The 24,670-nt window shown below is 38.9% G+C and overlaps 1 protein-coding gene across 1 annotated transcript in view; it reads right to left on the bottom strand.

The window, feature by feature from the left end:
- The window catches only part of gas2l1 (growth arrest-specific 2 like 1), a 45,506-nt gene that overhangs the window by 6,202 nt on the left and 14,634 nt on the right, over positions 1-24,670 (bottom strand). The window contains exons 2-4 of the mRNA XM_073840747.1: positions 12,486-12,593; positions 2,663-2,759; positions 1,134-1,443 (exon numbers count right to left, since the gene is read on the bottom strand). Coding sequence (XP_073696848.1) covers positions 1,134-1,443; positions 2,663-2,759; positions 12,486-12,593 — 515 coding nt within the window. The remainder of the gene's footprint in view (positions 1-1,133; positions 1,444-2,662; positions 2,760-12,485; positions 12,594-24,670) is intronic.

The following is a 24,670-nucleotide window of genomic DNA, read 5'->3' as shown; positions in this document are numbered from 1 at the left end:
GCCTAAGGAAACCACGGCACACAGCCAAGATAAACCAGCAAGCTGTTCATGGTCCAGTTATATAATGTCCTGGCAACACACTGACGTACAAGTACGCCATCTGATAGAAATAATGAGCACCTTTTGAAACCTTAGAATGTTTACGAGATATTTGTTTACTACACTAATTGTACAGTAATGCATAATGCAAAGTTTTATAGTCATGTTTAAACATTCATTTTCAGGCATTTGTAAAAAAAAAAAACACAAATAGATATAATTGTCCTTTTGATTTGGAAATACTGACTGAAAAATTATCCAAAACATGTTATGACTTGCATAATTAGGCAGAAAGAACACTATGTCTCCTTATAAAATTGTAATTCTTTTTTTCCAACACAAGAGGGAGTCACAAACTGGACAAGAAGAGGATTGATGTCCTGACAATGTCACCTGGGATTAGTTCAAATCTGCTTGCAATAATCTGTGTGTTTGTGTGTGTGTTTGTTTGTGTGCATACGCACTGTTGCCTTAAGATGCAGCTCAATGTGAAGGTACAGTGCACAAGCAAAGTGCTATAATTCGTGTTGAGTTAACTAGGTCAGTGTGAGCAAATGGCAGACACCCTGAGGGATCTATACAGACAAAACAACTGTACAAACACCCTGTCATGCATGTTCCCTAGTCATAACGCTTCAAGCTTCAATTCCTCCCGTACAGAATTGCACCCTTTATATATTCATGCACGCATATTCTGTGAATTATGTTTTTTTTTTTCTTTTTTTGTATTTTTTCTCTCTTTTCATTACTATTCATATTTATTTCTGTATGGAGAAGCTATTGGCTTTGGTTTAGCAAGAAAACAAACCCTTGTATTATTAATAAACAATCCATTATCAAACGTGCACTTTCTTTCAAAATCCTTCATATTTACAAAATGCTTGAATTGTTATAAGATCAGTCCTGTTTACACTTCTTACATCCTAAAAAAAATTTCTTTAAAATAAAAATGGGGTAACTTTCACATTCGCTTTCTCTTGTTGTCTTTGATTCCAGTGTGACTTTCGGGTGCTTTTCTGTTTTAGGTACTTTCCGAGGAGCTGTAAACACGCACACATGCACACTGCTTAACACCCAAACACACCTGCACTGACCTGAGAGGATTAAAGTGGCGTGGTTCTGATCTGTCTCGTGGTGGTCGAGGCAGCAGTGTCGTGGGTCGCCCTGTATTAGTCTCCATCTCCACAGGTACAGCTGCATGGTGCGACCTGCCAGGCCGTGATGGAGAGGAATGCGCTGTGGTGCCCAACACAGGGTCCAAAGTGCGCCTGTCAGGTGTTTTGTAGGGTGCCATGCCCTCATTGCGCCAGTGAGGTCCTGGGCTGGTAGAGCGGGAGGAGTGAGCGCTGGAGCTCTTACTGTGAGGACCCTGGCCGCTCGCTTTAGCCTGCTGATAGCGGTGAGCTGTTGAGGTCAAAGATAGGTGTCAGACAGCGCTTTAAATATTTAATATATAATATAATAATCTATTTAATATTTAAGAAAAATGATGATTAACTTCAACATCATAAATGTTTTTAAACCTAATACTTATGTAAAATGGCACCAAAATGGTATTTCATGTGTCTTGTACATAGTTTGAGGCCAGTAAGTTTTTTTTGTAAAGAAATGAATACATTTACTTAGAATGCATTAAGTCAAAAGTATTTACACATCAAAAGATATAGAATGTATAATGTGTCTGCCAAAATATTAAGCAGTACAACTGCTTTGAACATTGATAATAATAAGAAATGTTTCTTAATCAGACTATTTGAATGATTTCTGAAGACACTCAAAACTAAGGTAATGGCTAATGGCTAAAATATATAAAAATAGAAAACAAAATTTTTAAATTGTAATCATTTTTTTCCACACTTGCTGTTTTCACTGAATTTTTGATCGAATACATGCAGCCTTGGTCAGCAAAAGAGACATCTTTCAGTAACATTTAAAAACCTTACCGACCCCAAACTTTTGAACAGCAGTGTATATTTGTATATTTTCAATAAGTTGTATATATGTGACTCTGGACCACAAAACCAATAGGCAACAATACATTGTATGGGCAAAAGTATCGATTTTTGTTATAAGCCAAAAATCCTTAGGATATTAAGTAAAGATCATGTTCCATGAAGATATTTTGTACATTTCCTACTGTAAATATATCAAAAACAAATTTTAAATTAATACATTTAAAAGGCGATTTTCTCAATATTTATTTATTTTTGCACCCTCAGATTTCAGATTTTCAGAATTTTTCCCTATCATAACAAACCATACATCAAGGGAAACTTATTTATTCAGCTTTCAGATGATATTTGAATTTGAAAAAATTGAACCCTTATAACTGGTTTTGTGGTCCAGAGTTACATATATAGATTATGTATGAATATATGAAGTAAGACAGCTATTACAAATCTGTTGTAAATGCCTACAAACAGATTATATTACACTACTAGAGTTGAATACTGAAAGAACTAACCCCCATTAACCACAAAACACTAGAAACTTGTATAACTTGATTGTATGATACTATAAGAAAGTAAACAATCAGAAGTGAGAAACACATGTGGTACTGTTGAAAAAATTCCAAGAAGTCTGACAGCTCAGAGACAGGAAATGACACAAGTGGTGATCTTACAGAATGCGGCGCAGCGACAGGGGTCGTGTTTGTCGAGGTAATGCTCAAGTGTGTCCCAACCTCCACCCACGCGCACCATCACATGAGTCCGTAACACCTACACAGAGAGAGAGATGTTAACAGCTTTCACACACATTAACATGCACAACCCAAATAAAACACTCATCTAATGCATCAGTATGGCTGTCACATGCAGTAACATACACAAATTGTGTTAAAAACCTGAGAAAAACAGCTGAGAAAAGAATTTTCGAATGAATATTGATGATTGTAGCGCTTTAAATGTAAACAGCTGGTTAAAAGATCCAGACTGAAGAGTGATTGTTTAGTGGTAGACATGTATAGAAAAGTACAAAACAGAGTAGATTGAGTCTCAGAGCTTTGAAACAAAAACATCACAGTGTACACTTTAAAGGGATGATATAATTTGTTGTCATTGCAATGACAGAATTAGTAGAGGTTGGATCTGCACAGAACCGTACAAACATCAAATTGATCAATCTATTACTTTTTTAGATTTACAGAAATCTAATCTAAATCAAACCACACTCTGATATCCATACCAACATACCCACACAATTACAGCTGCATAATTTATCCAATTGACTCTATAATAGACTATAATATGCATAAGTAGAAAACCGGAATAAAGTGAGTATTTGCCAAACTTGAAAAAAATGGCACCATCTAGTAAAAAATTGAAAAATGAAAGCCTAACAAATATTGCGTAGTTAAATGGCCCTAAGATTAAAAATTGCAGTTTTAATAGGTTTCAATGAGGACATTTTAGTCTAAAAGGTCCTGAGAGGAACTACTTTTGTACCTAGTGTAAAATAGATTTATTAGAGGAAATGAGGGTAAAATATTAAAATTCCAATAAAAATACACACCTGTGCCAAATTTTACGCAGTTGGCATTAACACAGGCAAAATGAAAAGAAAAAAAAACTGAAAAGGACAAAAATGTCCAAAAGTTTGCACAAGGGTTAAGACTGTTTAGGTTTTTTGGCGATTGAAAAAAAAGTGTGTGAATGGATTTTTATCATTGTGTCCACACACTGCTAGGACACATTTATATGCAAACGCATGTAAAAGTGAATTTTGCATCCGATGTCCCTTGAACTCCATAAACATGCCTCAGGTCCCTCCTTCATTGCAAGTCTATGGAATTTTTTTACCTATTTAATAACTCACAAGAAATATCTCTTCAGGCGAACTGTAAAGTATGAGCTATTATTCATTCCTGTAGAACAAGCAGTAGGGCTAGTTTGTTTAAATCCCTCACCCTCAGTATGGGCAATAATAATAGTGATGCTTATCTTCAAACACCACTAATAATACAAGTGGAACAACATGACAGTCAGCTGATTATTATAAGCTCAAGCCCTTGTGTCATATAACGCTATATAACAGAGCTGAGCTGCCTACCAACAATTCCTTCATCTACCTCCCTGCTGCCTTCATCCGCCTTCATTATCATGACAACACACAATGACAGAGCTGGAGAGAGAACAAAAAGACATCACGCACCGACACGCACTCTCTTTTGTTCAACCCCCTCTCAGATAGTATTCGGAGAAAATGCAATGGAGGAGATTTAGCATAGAAACAACCCTCCTTTTGCTCCAAACGTGTTTCTTCAGCTATTCTCTGATGAACAGAGAGGAACGCAGGATAAGAGACCACTATTGATTGCTTTATCAAAAACGCTCAGTCAGGAAAACGCTCTCTTTCACATTTTCACTGTTGTTGATCGTGTACTTCGAACCTGTTGCAACAAAGCTCTTTATAGTTTTAGCATTGCTAAACTCCATCTGCTGAGCACATGGTAAGGAATAACCATGTGATGAGTGTCTGTGTGCTGTTGCCATGAAAAGAGAGCACATCTGCTGGCTGGCACAATGCCCACCTGCACAAACTTACACAAGGTCTAATTTTTACAAAGACTGAAACACTTACACATACAAGCTAAACCGTACACTCAACTATATCTAGGGCTGTAATTCTTCTACACATTTCTATGCTTGTTTTGGAAGTCTTTTCTACATTAAGATGACAGATAATAGCCATACACAAAATAATTAATGTAAATTCTATTAATCCGCACTATTAATCGTAATCACAATATAAATAAAAATAATGGTAGGCATGTTAATTTAACTAATTTAGTTGAATTCTGACAACAACGCAATACAAATGAACCCGAACATGAAGCGTATTTAAATTCTGCAATGAAGAATTTTCCTATTGTTGGTTACATTCAAGCATGAAGCATCACCAAAACACAATGTTCCACAAGACAGCAGTCAGCCTACACCCAGCTGCTAATACAACGCACCTCGCCAAACCACACTTTCTAAAAGAATCAGTAAGGAGCTGTTCACATGGGACATCTAAAAAAATCTGGACAGAGTGGATCAGCATGCAGGGGTCTCGAGAAATCTAAACTATTTGTAACTACTAAGTCTTAAACAGTTCGGCCAGTGTGATTGCAAATGAAGTGTCCTACAACTTGTTTTATAATGGCACCTGAAAATAGGAATAAATTACAATTTAAAAATATACAGTTGAGGTCAAAGGTTTACATACACCTTGCAGTACGGACCTGAATAAGATATTTCACATAAAAGATGTTTACATATACTCCACAAGAGAAAATAATAGTTGAATTTATAAAAATGACCCCGTTCAAAGGTTTACATACACTTGATTCTTACCACTGTGTTGTTAACTGAATGATCCACAACTGAGGGACTAATATGCAACTATTACAGAAGGTTCAAACGATCTGATGATTCAGAAGGAAACACAATGTATTAAGAGGGGTGAAAACTTTTAAAATTTGAAGATCAGAGTAAATGTAACTTATTTTGTCTTCTGGAAAACAAGTATCTTTTGTAGCTACTAAAGGGCAGGACTAAATGAAAAAATAGGATATTTAGGCAAAATAAGAGAAGTGTACACATCTTTATTCTGTTCAAAAGTTTACACCCCTGGCTCTTAATGCATCATTTTTCTTTCTGGAGCATCAGTAAGCATTTGAACCTTCTTTAATAGTTGCATATGAGTCCCTCAGTTGTCTTCAGTGTGAAAAGATGGATCTTAAAATCATTTAGTCATGGTTGGAAGGGGTTCGAATACACAAAAATGGTGAAAAAACGATTTCTAAGACCTGAAGGATTTTTCTGAACAACAGCGGGCAGTTTAATTGTTTAGGACAAACAAGGAACTCATGAACAACTATTACTTAAAAAAAAAAAAAACAGCTGTGGATCATTTAAGTAACAACACAGTATTTAGAATCAAGTGTATGTAAACTTTTGAGCGGGGTCATTTGTATAAATTCAACAATTATTTTCTCTTGTGGACTATATGTAAAAGTCTTTGATGTGAAATATCTTATTCAGGTTAGGTTAATTTTGTATGATCCCTATTATTTTGGTAAAAAAAATAACATTTTGCAGATTCTGCAAGGTGTATGTAAACTTTTGACCTCAACTGTATTAAAATATAACAGAAGCTATATTTCTCAGTATTACATAACTGACTTCTTTAAACTTTTACATGGTACAATGGCTTTGAATCATCATCTGAGGGATTTTCTCTGCAAACATTGTTATGTGTGACTATTTTTAACATGTAGTTCACTGCAAGTACGTATTTACATAAATATGACTGCAGGTAGATTTGTTATTACACTAGGCTTTAATGTAACAATTGACTTTTATTGCACCTCTACGCCAGCCAATGGGAGTGCTGCACTCTGGCCGTTAACTCATCTGCCCTTTAAAAACCACTTGGGATTCAGTCCCTGAATCACCATGGAAACAGGCGGAAACATGCTGAAACGTCTCAGGTTACGTATGTAACCCTAGTTCCCTGAGAATAGGGAACGAGACACTGCGTCCTCTAGAGGGCGCTTTTGGGGAACGCTGCAGCGTGCCTCGAGTCTGAAGAATGCATAGAAAAACTACATGAAATGGCCGGCGCCAGCGTATGACGTCACCGCGGCGCGTCAGTCGCTGCCGTTGCGTCACTACCGGGCGACCATAACATAAAGAGGCGCCCGTGCAACACAATACATCTTCAAAGTCTGAAGCTTTATCGTCCGAAGCATGGCGAAGAAGCCTAGAGGACGCAGTGTCTCGTTCCCTATTCTCAGGGAACTAGGGTTACATACGTAACCTGAGACGTTCCCTTCCGAAGGGAACTCTCACTGCGTCCTCTAGAGGGCGCTTTTGGGGAACGGTATACCAACACTGCCATGCTGAGGGGAGTGCATGCTAAGCCAGCGAGCACTAAGCAACAATTCTGAGAGGAATTGCCCCTACTAGGACGTGGTGACGGCTGTCAAAACGTTACCCCTCCCGGCCAGAGGCCTGACCTGTTACCCACTTACCAGACTGGGTAGAACCCAGGGCACAGCTCAGGCTTGGAATTATAGTAATTCCTTCTGAGGGAAACGGCTAAGCTTCGATGGAAACTTAGACTTGTCAGAACCAGAAACTACCGCAACATAGGGCCTAGTTCCCTCAGGAACTGGCTCCCATATGAGGGCAGAAACCTGTCCTGGGTCCGTTCAAAGGGCCACTAGTAGTGGCGCGCCCTAATAGTGGATGGTCAGCAGACATCAGCTAAGATATCAAAGGAGTCGAACCCAGGGAACCGGGGTTGTGAGCCGACTCCAATAGATGGGAACAAGGCAAAACGTGTGACCCATACCAAAAAGGGATTTAAAAGAGGAACCCAAACTTGGTGGGAACCTACCAACACGTGGATTTTATAGAAGTGCCCCAGGTGTGTGTGCACTTACCACACTTGTGGTTTTAACTGGAAGACGCCCAGGCATAGCGTGGGACGCTTACCGACATGATCGGATTTAAGGAGAGTGTTTTCCCAGAGGGTTTCACTATCAGCTCCATGCCGTCTGAAGAGACGGAAAGGGGATAACCCTGAAGGTGAGGGGATTGCCACACTAACCCTCCCCTGGACAGAAGCTCGCAAGCTATCTGTCAACAGAGAAGAACATGGAGCTGAGACCATCCTGCAATAGTGGACGACAGTGGAGGACAAAAATCCTGACCCTGATCCACAGGGAGAATCGCTTCTCCAGAAGGGGGCACTGCTGTCTTTTTAGGGAACCCTTAATGAAAAGGGGAAGCGTGCACAGCCCGGTCCACGCGACCTGTATGAAGGTCTGGCAATCTCACGAAGGTGGGTTGGCGCTCATAGAAGACCCTTCCCAGAAGGGGAGCTGCACAACCGAACAGGAGCGAATGCTCTCACTGTTACCCTTCATAGAGGGGAGCATACATCCAGAATAAAGGCTGGAGAGTAGAAACCTGAAGCATGAAGGTCAAGCTCCTACCCTGGGAAACAGGGAGGAGAACTTGGCCACCAAGGAGTGGTGCTCTTATAAGTGAACCCTGGAAAGGGGGCACGCCAACATCCTTGTAGCAGGTCCATAACTCTCAAAGGTCTGTCCCTGGTAGATTCCTACCCTCAGGAGGGAGGAAGCATTCAGTCCTGGGAAGTTGCTCTGAAGGAAACCCTGAATTAGGGGAGCTCAGGTCCGTTCCAGCAATCCTGCGCACAGGGAGGAACGTGAGCTCTTAACCTTAACAAACCCATTCCTCAGAAGGGGGAGCACTCAGTCCTGGGAAGTTGCTCTGAAGGAAACCCTGGATTAGGGGAGCTCAGGTCCGTTCCAGCAATCCTGCGCACAGGGAGGAACGTGAGCTCTTAACCTTAACAAACCCATTCCTCAGAAAGGGGAGCACTGTTTGCCTTGAAAGTTTCTGGGAAGCTCCGAAATGAATAAGGGCAGCTTCCTAGTTCAGACACTTCGTAAACCTTTCCTCAGAAAGGGAAGTGGAACTAGGCCTGGGGAGCGAGAATCGATCCTAAAGTGACGGCTTTCTAAGGTGTTAAACACCGAAGGATGCTCAAACCCTCTGTAGGGGAGACATTCGACAGCCTGGGTGTAGATCCTACATCAAGTGCTGCTTCAGCCCTCAGGCTTAGAATGAGGCGACTTGGAGAGAGTCTCAAAGTAGCGCTCAGATAAAAACCCCTTTCCTCAGAAAGGGGAGCGCACACCGAGAATCAAGACCCCAGCTGGAAAGCGTGTCACCAGGTGGTGCTCAAATAAAAAGCCTTTTCCGCAGAAAAGGGAGCAACCAAACCTGCTCCGAGTCCGCAGCGAGCACTCCGGACTGCTGGTACTCCTATGTAAGTGAACACCTGTCTCAACAGGTGTAGACACTCAGTTTCCATAGAAACCGTATTTAGGAGAGGACACGAAGCGGATCCTCGCACGCAGGCCGTCTGCAACAGAGTTAAACATACTAGTGCAATCTTAAATATAAATATCTTAAGATGCTTACCTAGGGAGAAAGGAAAAATTTCCTTTTGCTCGTTTAACCACTGAAGGGAGAAGCCCGATTGTGCTGGAACGAGTGTTGTGTAGACGGACACCACCATACAACCGGAAGGGAGGGGTGCTCCGTTGAGATGTTTCCACATTCCTTTTCTGAGGGAAAAACACAACACGCAACCCAAACCCTGCAGGCAACACGCCTATCCAGCCATAAGGGGGGCGTAACTAGGGAGTTATGCTCCTGTCTCAACAGGACATAAGTCTACACTAGGCCTGCAAAGGACAGCATAAGCATACCAAGGGCAAACCTAAGAAAAACTTAGGGAGCTTACCTTGAAGAGGACAGAGGTCCTATGTGTAATATATGCTGTAAGGGTTGATTTACCGCACAGCCTGTGGAGTGGAGAGGGCAAACACTGCCGTAACCTTAATCCATAGGATCAGAGGGGGCGTCTGCCGTAGACTCGTCGTATTTCTTCTGTGAATAGAGAAAAACATACACAGGTCTGAGACAGTATGAAGTTCCTTCACGTAAAAAATGGATCATACTCACCCATTTAAAAGCATCCTGTTTCATAGAAAGAGGCGGGGTTTTTTTTTTTTTTTTTCAGAGACCGCCTGATTCCAGACCGTCCGAAAATTAGGGTTCTATACAGGTAGAACCCCCAAAGGACATCATGGGTCCGGGGAGTGCAGGAAGCTTAAATGGAGACAGGGGAATTAATATGGCGACCCGACTGGACCGAGGGAAGGAGAGGTATTACTCTGACCCCTGCGAGAATTTTGTCTCGCTTGGATGACTTCCCTGAAATCCTGTCTGTCACCTCTCGATCCGCGTCGCCTCCTAGACCTGCTCGCAGGCGGGGGAGGAGCGCGGGATGCAACACTAGCCTTCTGCACCTACCTCCGTTCCTCAGAAGGAGGCGGAGCAGGACCCCTGTGGTGTTCGGGCTAATACCTGGACCTTCGAGGGATAAAGGATTTTTCAGCAGATCGGCTGGGTAGGCTTGGAGCACTGCCATGGTGTGCAGTGCACCCACCGCCTGACCTGCTGCTGCATACGCTCTGCCGTTCAGCAGGGCCGGAGAAGGCAGAGAGGGAGTCTTGAGAGAGAAAGCCCGCCCTGTGGAGAGATAGCATCTCTTCCACAAGGGGCGTCCTCTCATAGCCGTGGTCGCGCAAACCCTCGATACTAGCATAGTTCGCAATGGACGAACTATGAATGCGCGCCGCGTACGGCTTTTTCCAGACCCTCTCGATTTCAGTATGAAGATCGGGAAGGAATGGGAGACTCACCAGAGCTGGATGGTTATGGCCTGAAAAGATATCGCTCGTCAAGGCGACCCCGCGGCGCTATCTTTCTAGCCCGCTTCCACAGCAGGACAAGCCTGGCCGTGGTGCGGTCCATAACCTCTGGCAGCTCTTCGTATGCAGGGCAGGAAGGTAGAGAGGATTCAGCCTCAGCGTCTTCATCCATCTCTAGCATTTCCTGCTCTTCTTGGGTGGAACCCAAAAGAGCACTTGCTCCTGGATCTGATGACGTCAGCGATAACGCACCATCATCAGCTAGGAGCCTGTCGTCGTCTCCGGCTGGCGAGAGAGAGAGACCCCTCTCAAGATCGTCAGCCAGTTCCACTTGCGAGCCCCACGAGCTCAGTTTCCTCCGTGCCTCGGCAACGGCAGGACCCGAACCGCGAGGGGCAAGTGGACGCTCATCTTTCCTCAGAAAGAGAGACAGACGAGACCGGAGCTTCTTCATAGAGAAGCGCTCATAATGTATACACAATGCCCCCTCAAGGACATCGCGTGTGTGCTCTTAGCCCAAACAGAATATCGCAAAGATCATGTGTGTCATCAGGTGTCAAATAACGCGGACACGGATGAACACACCGTTTAAACGACTTGCTAGTGCTTGCCATGATAGTAGTTCAAAGAAAGGATTCTTACCGTTTCTTCCCATGCACATCCAAACCGGGAAAGCTGAAGACAGCGAAGATGTATTGTGTTGCACGGGCGCCTCTTTATGTTATGGTCGCCCGGTAGTGACGCAACGGCAGCGACTGACGCGCCGCGGTGACGTCATACGCTGGCGCCGGCCATTTCATGTAGTTTTTCTATGCATTCTTCAGACTCGAGGCACGCTGCAGCGTTCCCCAAAAGCGCCCTCTAGAGGACGCAGTGAGAGTTCCCTTCGGAAGGGAACCATAATTATAATAAACAGTAAACAAAGCGAATGTTCTTTTGTGCCAAGGTCTTCATCTCCAGGGATTTCATCAATTTTCTTTCAGCTTACCAATGTCAAAATGAGCACTGAGCTTCTAAAACAAGGTGACTGTTCAGAGGATGACAGATGACGTTTTCTTTGTTTTTCACCTTCTGTCTTCCTCACTGATGTCAAGAAAAGGAAACTGAGCTGGGCATGTGAATGGCCTCTGCTTCACCTCATACTGTGCTGCTAGTGTTAATTTGTGCTGGTGAGGGATGATGGCTCTATGTATAATTATAGTCTCAGTAAATAAAAGGGTTCATTCTAACAGCACCAACTAAGTTGCACGTGTCTTGTAAAAAAAACATGCAGACACATATTTAGCACAGGGAAAAAACATCAGGCACAGGAAAAACTGAGCAGATCAAAACAGATGAAGACAGAAAAAGAAAAGGATATAGGGTTGCAGTTACAGCATCTGTGCAAAGGAGAACGAGGCTAAATTAAGTTAAATTAATTCAGCCCTGCTGCACTGGAGGAGGATAAAATAACCTCTAAAATTTCCTCCAGCTGAGAGTGAAAATCTGTAGACCCAACACCGAATTAAAGAGACACAGATGCAGGCATAAAGCGCTTGTAAATACCCATACACCAACCCACACACACATCCAGAGAGTTTGGTAGAGGACAGGAAATGACATCAGTCTCCATTTCTGTCTGCAGTATGAATGGGTGTGGGTGCTTTTAGATGAAGTTGGATAACAGGCTAAGTCTTGAAAAGGTCAGCCTGGCAACTGTGTAAACACCATTCAAACCTCGGGATAACTTATTATGGAGCTATAATTATTATAGTTTGGCCTCTATTCTGGGAATGTCGAAGATTCCAATGATACAGCAGCGCAGATTTAAAGTAAATAACAGAATCGATGGCTTGATGTCTGTGGGTGTGACACCAGCATTTGTACTCAAACTTTGTAATGAAAGAAAGTGAGGTGTATCATTCTGTGCCACTTGCGTCAGCAAATAAAATCGCGAAAATAACATTTGTTTGCAAACTGACTGGCACTGGTTAAGTAAACCTACATGTGGCTCAACTTATAGCAAATTTTGCATTATTTTGATCTACTTGCAAGAAAAAAGACACTTCAGCTCAGAATTGTTTCAATCCTTTTTTAGGAAAAAAAAGACAGACAGAATAGACAGGTGAAAAAAAACCTGGTGAGTCAATTAAATACGTACCCTGATAAAGATGAGCGAGCTGGAGTCTCCAACTTTGTACTTCCCTTCAGAGACTTTGGTCATAGGAAACTGTGATGGACAGGAGCACTGGCCCAGAATCTCCCGAACCTACAAAACACAATAAAAAATCTTACTAAACAAATATCATACAATATGTAGACAATCATGGTTAAAAGTTTGCAATATTGAAACAAACAATCCTTTCATCACATAACAATTGGACAAAATATTATTTTTATCAATGCCAGTAGTGTAATGGTATATCCTGCCATATATAAGGAGGCCAATACTATAGTTTGAAGCTTGCAAATATATTAGAAAGAGTATATATATATATATATTTTTTTTTTTTTTTTGTATATATCTTATGCTATATATGCTCATCAAGGATGCATTTATTTAAAAAAACTGTAATATTGTGAAATGTTATTACAATATAAAATAATGGTTTTGATTTTAATATTCTTTAAAATATATTTTATTTCTGTGATGCAAAGCTGAATTTTTATCATCCATTGCTCCATTCTTAAGTGATCCTTAGGAAATCATTGTAATATGCTTATATATTATTAGAATTATGAATATTGGCAACAATTGTGCTGCCAAATATTTTTTTCGAATCTGTGATTTTTTTTTTTCAGGATTTTGTTAGAAATAAAAAAAGCTAAAAAGAACAGAATTTATTAATATTAATATAAATCTTTTCTAATGTAAGTCTTTGATATCACTTTTTTTTATCAATTTAACACATTGTTGCTAAATTAAAACATTAATTTTGTTCCGAAAATATAAAGAATAAAAATGTACTGACCCCAAACTTTGAATGGGAGTGCATATTGTTAAAAAAGATTTCTATTTTAAATAAATGCTTTTTTATTTATCAAAGAATCCTGAAAACAGTATCACAGGTTAAAAAAATATTACACAGCACAACTGTTTCCAGCACTGATAATAAATCAGCATATTACAATGATTTTTGAAGGATCATGTGAAAGTGAATACTGAAAATTCAACTTTGATCACATTTTAATGTACATTAAAATAGAAAAACCTTATTTTACATGGTAATAATATTATCATATAATCTAAAAGGGAAAAAAGGACTAAAAATTAACATAGTATTACTAAAGGATTTATGGGCATTAAAAGACGAAAAAAATACAATTGTTCAGTTACTGTTCACCACCACATCAGTCAGGAAATTATATGTAATGTTGTATTCTTATTTACCCTCACTTCTATTGCTTATAATACAAAAAAAATATTAAAAAATATTTAAAAAATTTATAATCTATAATTATAATTATATTTAAATTTTAGTTTATACTCGTGTATGTATCTCTTCCATATAGGAGGTGAGCTGAGATCTATTCACAAACATGGAGTCATTTAGTATTCAGTTTTTTACTGCCTCACTGCAGACTATAAAAGACATTTATTCACACTGAGACAAACGTTCCACTGAATGTCCAGCAGCACCTGAACAGAAGCAGTTTCCTGTGAGAAACACTGAGTCACATCCCTTACCTCACTTCAACTCAACTGTGCGTTAGAGAGTGAAGGACGCTGGGAGCATGTGTAAGCATGTGAACGGATAGAATGTAACGTATATGTGATGCATCATAGAACGCTCCATTATTGACTTCTGAGCTCCTGAGATGATTGACTCACCTAAAGAGCCAGACCTTTCTAATTCCTGTCACACCTTAATTGAATCACTCCCTAGGGAAAACAAATAGTTTCTCTTGCTTTATCTCTCTCTCACTCTCTCTAAACCACAAATAGTGAAACAAAGAGCCATTACCTAAAGTTGCGTCATTTCCTGATGAGATCTGGGACTTGCCCAATGATTAACACAAAGGCACATGCCGCATACACATAAAACATTACTGCTGATGTGAAAGAGAGTGACGTAACAGTATGGAAGCATGCATGTGTTTTGATTCAAAGTGGTCAGTCTGGTCAAAAGTGCTGTACTGGGTGGGGTGAGCATGGACTTGCGCAGGCTCTCATTCTTCTGTTCTGTTTACGGTCTTTGAAAAGACTTTCCTAAATGAGTGTGGCACCATGACAGCAAACAGGGCAAAAGTCCAGAAGATCAATCAAGATCAGACAACAGAGCAGCAATGTTAAGAGTTGAAACTCGTACTGCAAGACAAAATGTCCACTTCGAAAAGGATGAATAAGACAGACAGTTTTTCAGCAAAAAAGTAACAATTATCACAAATTAAATTCCAATGTGTGTGGGTTTGGATCTCATAAAGATTATGAGAAAATGCTAAGGACTTTCCTTAGCATTTTTTTATAAAGGACTTCAGTCAGAGATCTCGCTTAAAAAAAAAAATTAAACAGAAAAAAAAAAAGATTTGTGAAACCGCTCTGAAGTCCATTCGGAGTGTGAATCAATTAATTTGCGGAATGATCAAGAACCCGCTCTGACTGATCAAATGATTGGCAAACCATCATTTCAGATTAGGACTCGATTCAGTTCACGGAATGAATCTTGCTCTGAAGTTTCAATCTAAATCAAATGATTCGCAAACCACCATTTCAAATCAGCACCATTTTCAGATTCGGAATACGAAGTTTCCGATCTAAGTCAAATGATTTGCGAACCTGCTCCGAAGTCCTGATCTAAATTAAATGATTTGCGATATGCACTCTGAAGGTCCAATCTAAATCAAATGATTTGAAATACACGCTCTGAAGTCCCGATCCGAATCAAATGATTTGCAATACCTGGCTTAAGGTTCCGATGTAAATCAATTGATTTATGATACGCGCTCTGAAGTCCTGATCTGAATTAAATGATTCACAAACCATCATTTCAGATCAGGACTCGGAGCCTGGATCACAAATCATTCAATTCACAGAATGATTCAAGAACTTGCTCTGAAGTTCCAATCTAAATCAAATGATCCGCGATTTGAGCTCTGAAGTCCCGATCTGAATCAAATGATTTGTGATACACATCTTGAGGTTCCGACCTAAATCAATTGATTCGAGATATGCAAAATTCCGATCTAAGTCAAATAATTCACGAACCATCATTTCAGATCAAGACTCGAAGCACGGATCGCAAATCATTCAATTCACGGCATGATTCAAGTACTTGCTCTGAAGTTCCAATCTAAATGGAATGATTCGCAATACGCACTTTGAAGTCACGATCTGAATCAAATGATTTGCAATACATGACTTCAGGTTCCGATCTAAATCAAATGATTTGCGATAGACGCGCTGAAGTCCCGATCTGAATCAAATGATTTGCGATAGATGCGCTGAAGTCCCGATCTGAATCAATTGATTCGTGATACGCATAGTTCCGATCTAAGTCAAATGATTTGCAAACCTGCTCCGAAATCCTGATCTAAATTAAATGATTCGCGATATGCACTCTGAAGGTCCAATCTAAATCAAATGATTTGAAATACACGCTCTGAAGTCCCGATCCGAATCAAATGATTTGCAATACCTGGCTTAAGGTTCCGATGTAAATCAATTGATTTATGATACACGCTCTGAAGTCCTGATCTGAATTAAATGATTCACAAACCATCATTTCAGATCAGGACTCGGAGCCTGGATCACAAATCATTCAATTCACAGAATGATTCAAGAACTTGCTCTGAAGTTCCAATCTAAATCAAATGATCCGCGATTTGAGCTCTGAAGTCCCGATCTGAATCAAATGATTTGTGATACACATCTTGAGGTTCCGACCTAAATCAATTGATTCGAGATATGCAAAATTCCGATCTAAGTCAAATAATTCACGAACCATCATTTCAGATCAAGACTCGAAGCACGGATCGCAAATCATTCAATTCACGGCATGATTCAAGAACTTGCTCTGAGGTTCCAATCTAAATGGAATGATTCGCAATACGCACTTTGAAGTCACGATCTGAATCAAATGATTTGCAATACATGACTTCAGGTTCCGATCTAAATCAAATGATTTGCGATACGCAAAGTTCCAATCTAAGTTAAATGAATTGCGAACCCACTCCGAAGACCTGATCTAAATTAAATGATTCGTGATACGCAATTTGAAGTTCCCATCTAAATCAAATGATTCGTGATACACGCTCCTAAGTCCAGATCTGAATTAAATGATTTGCAATACACGATTTGAGGTTCCGATCTAAGTCAATTGATTTGCAAACCCGTTCTGAAGTTGTGATCTAAATCGAATTATTTGCGATATGCACTCTGAAGTCCTGATCTGAATCAAATGGTATATGAACCATCATTTCAGAGCAGGACTTTGAGCGCAGAACACGAAACATTCAATTCGCAAAATGATTCAAGAACCCACTCTGAAGTTCCAATCTAAATCAAATGATTCACGACACGCAAAGCTCCGATCTAAGTCAAATGATTTGCGAACCTGCTCCGAAGTCCTGAGCACTTCGAAACAGTGAATCATGTTGAGATGCAATGGTTTTTAAATGAATGGCTCTTTTAATTTGATCTGGTTTTTGCTAGTGAATCGCTTGAAATTAAAAGAAATCTGAATCTGACGCTTTCAGCTTAAATCACTCACTCAGTTGATTTGGTTCATCTGTTCCTCTTTTTGCATCTTTAGCCATGTTTAAACAACATTGTCAGTACTGGTTTAGCTTGATAGGGGTGACATTAACTGAAATAGGCAAAAAAAAAAGTATGATTTTTTTTTAATTGCGTGAAAAGATATGTGCTTATTTAAAAAAAATCTAACACTTATTTCATAGATCTATTGTCTTTTAAAGCAACACTAAGTACACTAACTACAGGTTAGAAGCGGAATTGACCATTACCGCTGTCGTAAATAATTTAGCCTACCGTCGTGTCACATGCACGTTATTAGTTTGAAAGGCTATCCAGGACCAGCTTTGGAAATAACGATGTCCAGTGACAAGGTAGAGTATGTTGTATGACTTTATAAAAGTATGAAAACCTTTTGTGAAGCCTGCTGTGAATCAAGTCGCATTTGTAGTCTCATTTGAACTACAAAACCACGACCCGACGACCCAAACTTACATAGTGCTGTTATGGCTGATAGAAGGTCGCAAAGCGAATACGAAAGTGCCGTTTCACCCTGTTATGAGTTGATGAACCACTGACATGAGTTCGGAAACATTATTTTAAGGTAAAAAAAGTTACTTAGTGGTGCTTTAATAATTCAAGCATTTTTCAAGTACCTCTTCAGGAAAATTGCTATTTTCAAGGGTTTTCCAGGCCTTAAATTTCAAAAAGTCAAATTCAAGTACTTCAAGCACTTTGTATGAACCCTATATTTACATTCTGTTTTTGACAAGATTCACCTGCATATATTTTAAAATGTTATTTTCTTCTGTTACAAGTGTGGGAAAAGTTAGACTGTACACTTTGCTGTTCCATTGGACTGCTTGCGCAAACACATGGGAAACTCATCCTTATTTCCTACACAGACAAATTTCCAGAGATGAGAGACAGGAGACAGCAGACTTCTGCTGGCATGATTGAGAAGATTTATTGCCGCACACAGTCAGTGAGACTTGATTGACTGTAGTTGAATTCAGAGGCTCTAGAATTGTCCATGATTAATTTTCCACATTATTGGTCTGTTTGGAAGATTAGAGGGTTAAAGTTGGAATATTCTATAATTAGACCCAACTTCATGTCTATTTAGGCAGCATGTGTCTGACAGTTACCACAGAACCAGAAAGAGCTGTAATACAGACTCTCTGCTGTTCTCTCTGAAGTAATAAGGCACTTTCTTTTAGTATTTTGCCTCTCTAATGCTTCACTCTTTTGTCTAGACATCTGTTCTGGAAAGTCGGTAAGCAGTGACCACCTTAAAGATGCTGTTTCCCCACTCATGGTCTTTATGGTTTCTTTCCATTACATCATAGCTATACCACAAACAAATGACGTGACAAAACCAAAATGCTTCCATTAAAGTGATCAACACTGCATACAAGTGTTCTTACTCATTTTAAATGTGAAAAGGTTAGCCAATCGTAACAGAAACATTCACATATACAAATCTTAATGCTACAACAGCAAAAACAGCCAATTACAATAAAATCTCACACAAGCAGTATGTGAGCAAAGCAAACTCACTGTACTTTCGCAAAATGTGTGCTCTGTGCAGAAAAACGATGAGTGTTTCTTTTAGCAACAGCTATGAATTTTTAAATAGCTGTCGGATGTCGGCCACTGAGAATTACTAGAAACTTGATCGATATAAAATTATAAATGGACATCAGGGAAAACAATTAAATGCTTCAGAAGTATACAGTATAGAGCCTTAATGCTCATTGCAAATTTTAAAGTCTCCATCCATTAAACTGAATGAGAATGAAGTTTACACAGCTCCGTCATTCAGTGTAGCAGAACCAGAGCAGGCAGACTCCCTGTAACGTTCACACAGTATTTCTTTGTTGATTATAGCTGAGAAACCACCCTTAACAAATGGTAGACATGGAGACGTTATTTAAATGTCTGTCTCTTCGGTAATGCCTACTGTCAGGAGCATATACTGTATGCAAACAGATCAGACAATGAGATGTATCTGTGATGGACTCAGCTCAGAGAATGGGAAAATGCTGGTTCTGTACTGCCCTGGAAACAGCGATAAGAGACAAGAGTTATCAGAGCTCTCCCTGTGTTACGGATGCAGGCATCTCCTGGGAAAAACATACTGGCAGACAGAAAGAGATGAACACCTGATGGGGGGGAGGGAGCTAGACGGCAGGAGAGGAGACGCCTGCTGGGAGCGAATAAATATGATAATGAACAGGGCTGACAAATTTGACACATTAACTTCTGCGACAAATTAAATTAGCACTGTTAAAGTTATTTAGCACAGTTTAGATATTTACCCAATCTGACATTAAATCTCATCTCATTCTGTTTAGTGTGATTTCTAAAAGACAAGTCAACGTCCATGTTTACAACACACACAAACAACAGCGCCGTTGAAATGGCAAGTTCTGTCATGAAACTCTAAATGGCGCAGGTTGATGGGTCCTTAGTGCAAACTTATTATATTCGTAGCGTTAAACAACTTGGGACAAGCTGACAGGTTCATGTTGTATGCGCAGCCAATGAGCTTGCTGCTTTACATTTAAATGGCTGGTTAGCATTCACTAGATCATTATGCAATGCACTTTTAGAGTTTCTCTGAAACCCTCTACCTCCCCAGCTCCACCTGTATAGATAGTATAAAATACTTACAGCACCGTATCTACGTATGTATTAGTGGTAACCAGTTCCTGTACTTGCTGTTTTTAAAATGTCTTATGATGCATTTATTTGATCCAAAGTACAGCAAAAACAGTAACATTTGGAAATATTTTTACTATTTAAAATAACTGTTTTCTATTTGAATATATTTTAAAATGTAATTTATTCATCCCTGTGATCAAAGCTACATTTTCAGCATCATTACTCCAGGCTTCAGTGCCACATGATCCTTAAGAAATCAGCTGCTGATTTGCTGTTTAAAAAACATTAAGAAAAGAAATGATAGAAATGAACTTTTATATAACATTTATAATGTTACAAAATATTTATATTTCAGATAAATGCTGTTCTTCTGAACTTTTGACTGGTAGTGTATTATATATAAATATATATTTAAGTTTTTGTCTGGTTCAATTACATATGATTCACAATGTCTTTAGAAATCATCATACTTGCACAATATTAATTTTATTCTGTAAATTATTCTGTTTGCCAGTAAGCAATTGAAATTGCTAAAAAAAATTGAAAAACAATCAATGGGCAATCATTAGTGTACAGTACTTTAAACTAATTTAAAATAAATTTATCTGTCAAATAACAATAATTGCTTACTTATTCAATTTTTTTTTCAATTCAAAATAAAGGTGTCAGACATTTGCCACCCTACCGTAAATTTCTGCCAATTAAAAGATTAAATTAATCACACTGATACCAAAAAATAGATCACAATTAATCATTTAAATTGAATGGCAATGCTACTAATGAATAAATTCTGAATGAACGCTAAAAGAAAGGTTGTTTTAAAGACATTCCACATGAACTCTACTTGCACTTTCAGACCTCATCTTTGTTGTGTTTTTGGTTCCCGAATGCTGTTATCTGTACTGCTTTTTTGCCTGAGCATATGTCTGGAGGGAAAACTCTCTGTTTATCACCCTGCTTCCTTTACAACCGACACAGCAGCACTAAGGGACTGCGAGAGCCAGCATCAAAGACACAGCACCGGGTGCGGTCAGCCTGGAGATGCAGACTAGGAAATGGAGCATCTGAGAGATAGTGAGCTGTATCTGGGTCTCTGATAACTGCAGGCTACCTGATACACACACACACACACACACACACACACACTCACACATGCTTAGACAGAGGTGATATGCAGAAGGCCAGATGGGTAAAAAGCAAAGGACCCTTCCGGGTTAGATACAGAAAGGCCATGGGGGTGGATTGTTTTGGAATAGCCGATTCGTTTCTCAGTAATCGCGTGACTGAATGTCTCAGACTTACAAAACCAGCCCAATAAATTGTGGTAACTGTTATATTTTGACAATCCATGTGTTCCATGGCAAACTGTTGCAAGGGCAGGTGTTAATTGTACTGAATAATGACAATATTTAAACAGTATGGTATTGTTTGAGTAGAGTCTGAAAAAAAACCTCCCTCGCAGAAAAACGTTTGTTGTTTCAGTTGTGCAAGAATGAGAAATCTGTTTGCTAAGAAGTTTATATCTGATTCCATCAGGAGATACAGACTGGGTGGGTTCCAACCTAAATATGATCATGCCTTGTATTTAACACACTGCTTCAGCACTTCAGCGGGTGTCTGGCACAGCAAAAACATTTCTTGCATCTCCAGTGAGGGAGAATCAAACTCAATAGAGCTGTATCAGCTGAAACCAACCTAAGATCAACATCACACACACGTAACAAACAATAAAACACAGATCATTCCATTCAACGTCATTCCATAATCTAGGTCACTTACAGGTCTAACGCATTTTAGACAACTAAATGAAGACACTTAATTTCACTTAAAGGCATAGTTTACTCAGAAGCAAAAAATATGAAATGAAATTCAATGGGGTCCAAATGAACCCCACTGATTTACATTGTATGCATAAAAAGGAAACAATGAGACATACAATACCAGTCAATAGTTTTTTTTAATTTTGTAAGATTTTTAATGTTTTTTTAAAGAAGTCTCTTGCGCTAACCAAGCCTGCGTTTATTTGATCTATAGTACAGAGAATAAAGTACAATTTTGAAATATTATTTCTTATTAAACATCACTTTTTTCTATTTGAATATATTTCAAAATGTAATTTATTCCTGTGCTCAAAGCTAAATTTTCAGCATCATTACTCCAGTCTTCAGTGTCACATGATCTTTCAGAAATCATTCTAATATGCTGATATGCTGTTCAAGAAACAATTTGTATTATTATTATCAATATTTAAAACAGTTGAGTACATTTTTTCAGGATTCTTTGATGGATAGAAATATCCAAAGATCAGCATTTATCTGAAATAAAAAGCTTTTGCAACATTATACACTATACCATTCAAAAGGGGGAAAATAAATTATAGAAATTAATGCTTTCATTTACCAAGGATTCTTTAAATTGATCAATAAATTCCACTCAGCTGTTTTCACCATAATAATAACAAAAAATGTTTTTGAGCAGCAAATCCGATTATTAGAATGATTTCTTTAGGGTTATGTGACTGGAGTATGAAATCACAGGAATAAATTACATTTTTAAATATATTCAAATAGAAAAAAGTTATTTTAAATAGTAAAAATATTTCAAAACTTGACTGTTTTTGCTGTACTTTGGATCAAACAAATGCAGCCTTGCGAGCAGAAAAAAAGATGAAAAATCTTACTGTTAAAATTGTTAAACTTTGAACAGAAAAAAAAAGTATTTTTAACAAGGACATTCGTGACAGTTACAGTTTCAGCAAGCAGTGATCTGTGATGGGGTGATTGTATCACAAAGGACTAGTGTGCTTTGCCAGCATACTTCTACAGACAGTGGGAAAACATGTGGAGAGCATGCACACACACTCACACAGATCTGTCATCTCTTATCGAACTTGTCAACCTTAATTAAAAGGACAGTCCCTTCTACCATCAAAACTAAAAACAACACTAAAATTTCCACAAACACACACACACACACACACACACATACACACATGAACAGAGAGACCTAACCAGACAAACCAGAATAAATGGGCAGTAGGGCTTAAGATAAACTTGAGATAAATGAAAAGACTAAGTTACCATGACAGGATTGTTTCCTTTTAGTCAAGAACGTAATTTTGTAAACTGACTGGTGAAATATGAAGGTTAGTCTCTAGTGCTCTATAAAAGCTTGTTGTGGCTTGCACTCAAGGGCAAAGCAAAATATGTGTCCTGTCTGGAGAACTATAGAATGAAAGCTCTTCTCACAAACTTTGGCATAAGACTATCACATGCTTGTCCTTTTGTTCAAGGCCTTATTATGACGAAACTGAAGCTACACTTAGGAAGATAAACTGAGATATAAACTTATACAATTACTGGCAATATCAGGTGACCTGGTACAAATAAGGTATAAAAATTCATATGACCTAAATTGTACCTAGCATAAAATCTCTCCAGCTACAGTATGACCACGTACACACTGGAAGTTTTAGGAGTGAAATCTGCATTTAAATGCGGGAGTGAGTCCCATAAATTATCGTTCCATGTGTGTACGTAACAGCAGTCACTCCTGCATTTGTAACCATAAAAATGTTTTGGCAACTAGTTGTTCAGTTCGATTCCGTACACACTGCAAAGAATTTCTGTAAATGCGGTTGTCACTCCTGTATTTTAGTGAATTATGTGTGTACAGAACGTGATTAAGGAGTAAAAGGTGAACTGACAACCGATTATAGCTGCAGTGTGTACGTGGCCTATGTAACTTTTTGGCGCTGTTTTCCTCTTTCTGTTTTCCCACAATCTTCTGCACAGATTATGTAATTCATTTTCATATCTCAGTCAAAGAGATTTGGTCACGCAAGAACAGTATCAAGGCCATGAGGGACAAAAACATACAGAGGTCATTGTTACTTAACTATTCAACTCAACTGTAGTGTCTATTGCAGTAGTTAATCAGCGGCTGTTTTATTAATTTAGCATATGACTAAACACCAATGAGAGACCACATGGACAACTAAGACTTTAAAGGAGACCTATTATGCCAGTTTTTACAATATACTGTATAAGTCTCATGTCTCCCCAGAATGTGTTTATGAAGTTCCATCTCAAAATACCCCCCAGATCACTTACTATAAAATTTTGAAAAAATTTGTTTTCGTGCATGACTTTTTAAATGCAAATGAGCTGCTGCTCCCCACCCCCTTTTCCAAAATAGGGCAGTGCCTTTACAGCTCGTACCTCAGAAACTCTCCCAAAAAACATCTGTGGTTTTGATTATCATGTTTATTACACTGAAATCATGGGTTTTAAACCACATTAGTTTAAACTTCTGATACAGGGTTTTCTGAAGCACCCAAAAAGAAAGCAGCTGTCACACGGTATGTAAGTACTAAACTAAGTTCTCTTTCACATCGTATTGTGCTTAAACTGTCAAATACACATAAGTTTATGTTAAAAACACACAGGAGTTATAAAAACAGTCGGTTAGATAGGAAAGAACTTATATACATATTTATATTTATATTTATATTAGATCTGTTTGGCTATGAAAGCCCGTTTCCACCTCTAAATAAAAAAAAATTAAAAAGGTAATTGCGACTTTTTAACTCACAATTCTGACTTTTTTCTCGCAATTCTGATTTTTTTTTTATTGCGTCATATAAACTCATAATTCTGACTTTTTTGCTCAGAATTGTGAGACATAAACTCACAATTGTGAGTTATAAAGTCCGAATTGTGAGATATACAGTCAGAATTGTGGGATATAATCTTACTATTGCGAGAAATAAAGTCAGAATTGCATTTGCGAGTTTGTATCTCACAGGCCATGTCCACACTAATACGTTTTCGTTTGAAAACGCATCTTTTTCTCTCCGTTTTGGCCTTCCGTCCACACTGAGACGGCGTTTTTGTCAAGGAAAACGGAGCTTTTTGAAAACGCTCTCCAAAGTGGATAAATTTGAAAACGCCGTTTTCGCGTTGTAGTGTGGACTGTGAAAACGGAGG

This window comes from Garra rufa, chromosome 5 (assembly GCF_049309525.1).
Source record: "Garra rufa chromosome 5, GarRuf1.0, whole genome shotgun sequence".
Classification (NCBI taxonomy): domain Eukaryota; kingdom Metazoa; phylum Chordata; class Actinopteri; order Cypriniformes; family Cyprinidae; genus Garra; species Garra rufa.
The sequence above is the reverse complement of the archived record's forward strand: the minus strand, read 5'-3'. Positions and strand labels throughout refer to the sequence as shown.